Source organism: Zingiber officinale, chromosome 10A, assembly GCF_018446385.1.
Source record: "Zingiber officinale cultivar Zhangliang chromosome 10A, Zo_v1.1, whole genome shotgun sequence".
Classification (NCBI taxonomy): Eukaryota; Viridiplantae; Streptophyta; class Magnoliopsida; order Zingiberales; family Zingiberaceae; genus Zingiber; species Zingiber officinale.
Genome location: NC_056004.1, coordinates 5,794,131 through 5,802,054, shown reverse-complemented (window position 1 = coordinate 5,802,054; position 7,924 = coordinate 5,794,131). Strand labels below are relative to the sequence as shown.

The following is a 7,924-nucleotide window of genomic DNA, read 5'->3' as shown; positions in this document are numbered from 1 at the left end:
AAGTCTATCCCGAGGGTCCAAGACACCTCCAACAAGGTTCAAGGCGCCTCCAACGAGAGAGGGGATAAAACTTTATCCAAACAGCTCAACGTTCACTTCTGTCAGGTCCGAGGCGCCTTCAACAGGGGTTGAAGGCGCCCTCAAGCTGGAGGCGCCTCCAAGCTGGCTGGCAGCTTTTCCAGCTTGCTTGCTTCTTTGCTTCGTCTTCCGAAGTCTCGTTCTTTTGGGTGATTCCGGCCAACCGAAATAGGGCTCACCCGAACCCAATTTCCGGCCTTCTCCTCGAGCAGGCTTCTGTCCCGCTTCTCGTCCCTAGAACGCCGCACACGTTCTTCTCGTCCACAGGAGTACTCTTCCGCAGCTCTCTCGTCCTTCAGACGCACCGAGCCCGTCGACTCCCTTCCCGTGCCGTCCTTCTCGCTAGTTGCGTCTTCCGCTCGACTTCCTACGCTCCTAAGCTCCTGCACACTCAGACACAGGGATCAAACACAAAGCAGAACCTAACCAACTTGGTTAATCACATCAAAACACCCATGGAGACCAACATGGAGAATAAAATGTTTGGTAGGTAGGTTGAGGTAAGCAACTGGAGTGGAGCGATGGTGAGCTCGTGTCCTAGAAAGGGATAAGCCCTAAGTCGTTGATCCAACTGAAGAAACCGAGAGGTTTCCAAGTTGAGATCAAGACAAATTTGACTATCTTATCTTACTCATGTAATATTATATTACTGTGCTAACTTTACGTTGCAGAAATATTTTTATATTGTAGAACTAACTTTGCTTTGTAGAAATCGATAGGATCGATCTATCGAACAGGAGGTTCAGTTGACCGAACCTAGCTGATGTGGCAGGGTTCAGGCCAGGCAGAACAAACTTAGAAGTCAGGTGGATCGGTCGACCAAACCTAATTTGGCAACACACATGGCAGATTCAAATCTCAGCAAAGAAGGAAATCTGACTGTTCAGCCGACCAATCAAGGTTATCAGTCAACTGATCAATTAATGTTCTTAATTACACGAAGATTGGATCTCGGCGAAGAAGGAAAGCTGGTTGATCTATCGACCGATAGAGTAATCGGTCAACCGAAAGGATCAGTCGACCGAATCCTTTTTCGGTCCACCAAACATGTCTTATAAAAGAACATCTCGAGGTCCGAGCCAGAACAACGCTGTGCAACCTTCTAATCTACTACTCTTCTATTTGTGTTGCTACTACGCTTCAACTACATGTGCAAGCTGCTACGAATCTTCGTCGGCAATCTATGCTCTAATTCTTCAATTATTGTCCGTATATTTTATGCTTGCATTATCTGCAAGATAATAGTTTATTACTATCTTATACATCATTTGTACGAGTTACTTTTGCTCTGAAGTTTTCAGAAAGAAGACTATTAGTGAATTGTTTAACGGTACAATTAAGGATCGCGAATTTTGAAATAACAGTCAACATAAATTTTGAATCAAGTAACCATATGAATTACTTGCATTGCTTTTACTATTCTATTCAACTGCTTATTCCTATTCACTTTTATGATAAAAAATTAATGAGTGATATTTAACCCCCTTCTATCGCATTTCTGATCCTTCACATATATGTTTAGATAATATTAATTTGATATAATCCACTTCATGAGTTGACCTTCAATTAATTAAAATTAATAAATGACAATGATATCATTATAATTAGTAGCTAACGGTACTATGAAGTTGTTACATATTTAGACTATATTATGATTTTTACCTACGGTAGCAGCTACTTGTTAAGTGTTATACATCATGCCAATATTTAGATTTTTTTAATTGACATCATATATTTAACTTTTTGAATGTTTAGATAGTATTAATTTTATATCTAGTGAGTCATATGAAATCTATTTTATTTATTTTAGTATTTGAATATTTAGTTTATTCGAATCTTCATCTTCAATTAATCAAAACTAATATAAGACAATGACACCCGTTTGTTAACGGTTATACCGTCTGTAAAAGGTCATACATGCACTTCACATACATAATCAGTCCTCTAACTATATGTAGAGAGAGATAAATCAGGCCCTTACTCCAATTTACAATTTTACTATATGATAATCAAATCATATAGTAAAATTGCATCCTCAATTGTTTTACCGATTAATATCAGTTTTCATCCTCAATTTACTTATTGCAGTCACGACATCATACATTTTAGAAGGGTAAATCATTAAAAACAAAAAACAAAAAAATTAAATACACTTATTCAGGAGATAAGTTTCAAATTGTTTTCGTCTAATAATTTATATTTAATTTGTTCAAATGGAGTAGACTTTGATGGGGAGTCCTTTCGGGAACTCAACGAAGGGGAATGCAAACGGCTGATCCGGCTCAGCCAACTCCCATCTGTATCTCAGCACGAGGTGGTGCAGGAAGACCGCCAGCTCGAGCTTTGCGAGCTCCGAGCCAGTACACAGACGCGTCCCGCCGCCAAAAGGCATCAAGTTGTTCGTCGTCGTCGCTGTCACGTTGTTTTTCTGCACGCAAAGTGTTCGTCATTTTGTTTGTTAGATTGACAAGAACAAAACATAAAAGACATTAAACTTTTATATGGCGTCGGGCATATGAGATGGATAGAATCACTTCGTTGTTTAGGACAATTTAATTCTGCCAGAGCGGAGTTCCATCTTGTGTGCAGTGTGTATCACACCTATGCATAAGTATTGTTTCTCTTGAATGATGATATAATGCTATCCAAATCATTACGTTGCAAATGTACTGTCATTATTAATTACGGAAATTTTGTGAGTACCGTAAATTTAATAAATAAATTAATCAGGACTCACCTCCCACCTCCATGGGTTGAACTGATGAGGATCATCATACACAGAAGAATCCAAGTGAACTGTAGCAAAAACAGGCAGAATTTTCCATCCCCGCGGAATCTTGTACCCTTAATATGTTCATTAATCTCGTCAATTGATCATGCAAGAAGTACGTAAATATACTTATCAGCAAAATTGACGTCGAGAGAAAAATCTATACTGTGTCGTTTACCTTTATATTCTACATCTCGAAGAGCTTTTCTATGCACGAACTTTACGACGTTGCTAAGTCGCAGGGTCTCGTTTATAACCTTCGTTCATTAAGTAGATTAACTTAGAGAGAATACTAATTAATTAACAATAAACTCCAGTAATTAACTGATGAAAGCGCTTACGCATTGAGTGAATTCCATCTCTTTGTAGTCTTCCCAAGTTAAACTCGACTCTGCTCTTTGTAGCTTCTTACGTTCTATTTCACTGTGCTCCTCCTAGTAATATATAGGCATATAAAATTACAGTCTCATTTATATTATATATTGTTTGATGAGTAGTCCTAATTACCTGGAGTTGTCGAACAGCTTTCGGGCAACTCCCCAAGAAGAATATAGCTGAAGTCAAGGCTACCGACGAGGTTTCATGGCCTGCAAATAGTAGGGTGAGCAAAAGGTCGAGGGTCTGCTCTTTGGACAGATCAGAGTGCTTTAGACACCAACTAAGGAGATCATCCACCTCCTCGTCTCTCTGCTCTCTCATCTGTCGCGTTCTTTCTTGCATTTTTTCTTCAATCACACTGAGAATGTTTGATCGCGACTGCAAATCAAGCAGAGGTCGTGGTATATTTTTATCAAGGAAAGCATGCAAATTAGTGAAAATGATTAAAAAAAAAGATATTAGATCTTCGCAATCATGTCCAATTATAATTAAGGTGAGTCAGAGTAGCTATCCAGTTATTAATTATCCATAAAAATCAAGTGATATTTATGATTATGTCTGGACAATTAAAAATAAATAATAATGTATTGTAATGGATGATGATATGCATATACCTTCAAGGCCTTCCAGTATGGAGTCCCGGGAATTTTTAGAGGTGCAGATATCACTCCTTTCATGAAGGTTATGTACTCCAATCTCAACTTATCTGTCTTTGCTTCGTACGGATCCATGCTGAGCATATTTTTTGCCATCATATTGAAGGTAAACTGAAGAGAAAATCCAATCAAATTAATGAACCCTTCTCGATTCATGTTAAAAAGAAAAGAAAAACAGAGAGATTAATTTTTTAATACGTACTTTCTTAGCTTCTTCTAGTGCCGAGAAAGTGGAGCCATGAATCCAGGAACGAAGCACGAGAAGGGAGTGGCGCTCGACCTCCGGCAAGAGTCGGGATCGGAGACTGGCGTTGTTCGTGAAGTTGAACGCGATCATTCGCATTTTGAGGTGCATGTCACCGACTTGAACCAGCATCGCCCATTTCCCCAGGATGCCACCGATGCTGCTCGGGTAGCTGCACTCAAATAGCTTCCCTTCGTTCTGCAGTACGAACTTGTTCAGCCCTACGTCCGCCGACACGATCGTCGGATAGCCGAAGAGATTCGACCGGTAGATCTTCCCGTACCTGGCAGGTAGGCAGGCACCGCAGTGCATCCATGCATCATTCGCTAGCTTTCCCAATTCATCGCTTAAGATCAGTATATATATATATATATATATAATTAGTACCTCGATATATGTTGCTCCATGAACTGGCCGACCGAATTGGCGGGATGAGGCTTTAGGTATCCGAAGGTTTCGCCAACGAAAGGCCAACCTTGGCGGCCCGGCGGGAGGTTTAACGGCTTTCTCTTCCATTTTTTGACAGACAAAAACACAGTTAGAGTTAGGAGAACGAGGAGGAACTCTACCGGAAAGTTAAGCACGGTCATGGCTTGTTTCTCCCTGAATCTTTGACGTATAAATTGAGAGGAAGCTATCGTTGGCGTGGGGAGAAGAGTCAAAGGGTACATCCATTTTATAGAGCAAATTCAAGTAACGGTTCTTCTTGGCATGGAATTTAAAATAAGGAAGACACGTACAGCAAGAATTTTTTTATTGGAATTAATTAGTTCGGAAATTTCTTTTTGGAACGAAAGGATTCGAATTCCTTATTGAAATTTTCTGCCGGAATTTTAATAAGGAAGATATTACAAGTTCAAAGTCATCCATTAAAAACATGCCATCATTTGGCTATTTTATCCCTAATTGTTTCGCTTTTTATGGATAAGGGCGGTAAAAAGTAAGTCAGGCTGAATTTTAGGGTGTTTAAATTTATTTGATATGATAATTTAGTTAAACTAAGTGAGTAGAGTTTAAAATAAATCAAGCCTTTAAAATAATTATTTAAGTTTGGCTTGATTTTTTTTTTTTTTTTATGAGTGTGACTTGTTTGAAACTTCACTAAAAAAAACCCAATGAATTAGGGATTGAATTTAGGGACAAATACTTTTTTTTTTGTCCCGCAACAAATTTAGCAATAAAATAAAAAATCATCCCAAATTAGTAATAAACTTTGCAACCAAATATTTTCGTCCCAGAATTAGCTAGTAACAAATAATATTTCGTTGCAAAATTTATTGTCAAATTGCAACAAAATTAAATTTCTGTTCCAAATTCTGTAACAAATAAAATATTCATTGGCAATTTTACAACGAAAAAAGATCCGTTGCAAATTTTGCGACAAATTAATAATTCGATGCATATTTTGTGATGAATTAAAAATTAGTCACATAAGCTTAATATTTTAATAAAGTCAAACCTGGGATGAATCCGGGATTCGTCCCCAAATCTGGAACGAATCCAGGATTTGTCTCAGAATTAAAAATAAAAAAATATATAAAAAAAATTGACAACCTTAAATATGGACCTAGAGATGTTGAAATTTTATGAAATAAGTTTTTATATATTTGTAATATATTATGCCAAAATTATGGATGAAGTCATTTTTATAATTAAGAGAATAATACGAATATAAAGAAATTTGTTTCATTAAATTCTGACATCTTTAGGTCCATATTTAGGACTTCTGATTATTTTTTTTTATTTTTTTCAATTCTAGGACGAATCCCAAATTTGTCCCAGATTTGGGGACGAATCCATGGATTCGTCCCAGAATTGAAAAAATAAAAAGAAAAAAGGAATAAGAAAAAAGAAAAAAGAAAAAAGAAATGGAAGTCCTAAATATGGATCAAGAGACGTCGGAATTTCATAAAACAAGTTTCTATGTGTTCGTATTATTCTCTTGATTATAAAAATATTTTCATCCATAATTTTGACATAATATATTGAGTGTGGTAATTTTTTAACACGAATTAGGTCAAATTCAGGTTAAAAAATCATCACACTCAATATATTATATCAAAATTATAGATCAAGACATTTTTATGATTAGAAGAACAATATAAACACATAAAAACTTATTTCATGAAATTTTGACATTTCTAAGTCTATATTTAGGGAATCGATTTCTTTTTATTTTTCAATTCTGGAATGAATATTGGATTCATCCTAGATTTGGGGATGAATCCATAAATTCGTCGCCAATTTAGGAACGAATCCAGGATTCATCGCCAATTTAGGGACGAATCTAGGATTCGCCCCAGAATTAATTTTTTTAAAAAAAAATTGGAAGCCCTAAATATGGATTTAGAGACATCAAAATTTCATGAAATAAGTTTCTATGTGTTTCTATTATTCTCCTGATCATAAAAACATCTCCATCCATAATTTTGATCTAATATATTGAGTGTAGTAATTTTTTAATAAGAATTTGACCTAATTCATGTTAAAAAAATTACCATACTCAATATATTTGATCAAAATTATTAATGAGAACATTTTTATGATCAGAAGAATAACACAAACATATAGAAACTTGTTTCATAAAATTTTTATATCTCTATGTCAGTATTTAAGGTTTCGGACGCATATACGAACATGCGTTGAACATTAACTTTCTTAATTAATAATAAACTATATCTGTTTCACTAAATATGAACTTAGAGATATCAGAATTTTATGAAATAAGTTTTTATGTGTTCATATTATTTTTCTGATCATTATAATATCCTCATCCATAATTTTGATCTAATATATTGAGTGTGGTAATTTTTTTTAACATGAATTAGGTTAAATTTGGGTTAAAAAATCACCATACTTAATATATTGTGTCAAAATTATAGATGAGGATATTTTTATGATCAGGAGAATAATATGAACACAAAAAAACTTATTTCATAAAATTATGATGTCTTTAGGTCCATATTTAGGGTTTCTATTTTTTTTTAATTTTATAATTGTGGGACGAATCAAGGATTAATTCCAGAATTGAAAAAATAAAAGAAAAATAAAAAGAATCGAAAGCTCTAAATATAGACTTAGAGATGTTAGAATTTCATAAAGCATGTTTTTATGTATTCATATTATTCTCCTGAGTCCTGATCATAAAAATGTCTTGATCTATAATTTTGACATAATATATTGAGTGTGGTGATGTTTTTAATCTGAATTTGACCTAATTCATGTTAAAAAATTAGAACACTTAATATATTAAGTTAAAATTATGGATGAGGATATTTTTACAATCAGGAGAATAATACAAATATAAAGAAACTTATTTCATAAAATTTTAGCATCTCTAAGTGCATATTTAGGGCTTCCGATTCTTTTTTTTCCAATTCTGGGATGAATCCTAGATTCATCCCAAATTCTAGGACGAATCCATGGATTCGTCCCAGATTTTGGAACGAAATTGGTGACGAAAAATATTTGTCGCAAAAAAAACGCTAAATCTAGATCTAAAATCCATATCTCATTCCCTTTGCAAAATTCAGATCTCGTTCCCTTTGCCTTTTTCTCTCGGCGGAGGTGGCAGCGATCTCCGACGGCGGCCATAGTGATCTCCAGTGGCGACGGTGACAATGTGTCTTGGTAAGTCCCTCTCTTCTCTCCTCTCTCCCCTCTCCCATCTCCCCTCTCCCCTCTCCCTGGTTGTCAGTCGTGGTTGGTCACGCCTGCCCGCAGCTGGGCACAACTTGTATGCGCTGGAATTCCGTTCTGTTTAAATTCCCCTGTACAAAAAAATTATACAAGAACAAA

General features: G+C 35.7%; 1 protein-coding gene across 2 annotated transcripts; it reads right to left on the bottom strand.

Annotated features, from left to right (window-relative positions):
* Positions 1-2,287: 2,287 nt before the first annotated feature.
* LOC122027838 (cytochrome P450 90B2-like) lies at positions 2,288-6,265 on the bottom strand. 2 transcript variants are annotated; one of them, XM_042586851.1, is made up of 9 exons: positions 6,236-6,265; positions 4,514-4,689; positions 4,085-4,409; positions 3,841-3,993; positions 3,356-3,604; positions 3,190-3,282; positions 3,027-3,105; positions 2,816-2,922; positions 2,288-2,506 (listed from the first exon to the last, which is right to left on the bottom strand). In XM_042586851.1, exons 1-9 carry the CDS (start codon positions 6,263-6,265, stop codon positions 2,288-2,290), a joined length of 1,431 nt encoding a protein of 476 aa, XP_042442785.1. The 2 variants fall into 2 exon arrangements, with proteins under 2 accessions (XP_042442785.1, XP_042442786.1); XM_042586852.1 differs by lacking the exon at positions 6,236-6,265 and having other exon boundaries at positions 4,514-4,716.
* Between the last annotated feature and the right edge of the window lie 1,659 nt (positions 6,266-7,924).

Excerpts from the sequence above, each read along its gene's own strand:
- LOC122027838 (XM_042586851.1), bottom strand. The coding sequence starts at position 6,265 with ATGTCAAAATTTCATGAAATAAGTTTTTAT. Across the intron at positions 4,690-6,235 it reads TTCATGAAATAAGTTTTTAT|TTCCTCCTCGTTCTCCTAAC; the intron begins GTGTTTATATTG and ends TTTCCGGTAGAG. Across the intron at positions 3,994-4,084 it reads CACTAGAAGAAGCTAAGAAA|TTTACCTTCAATATGATGGC; the intron begins GTACGTATTAAA and ends TTTTCTCTTCAG.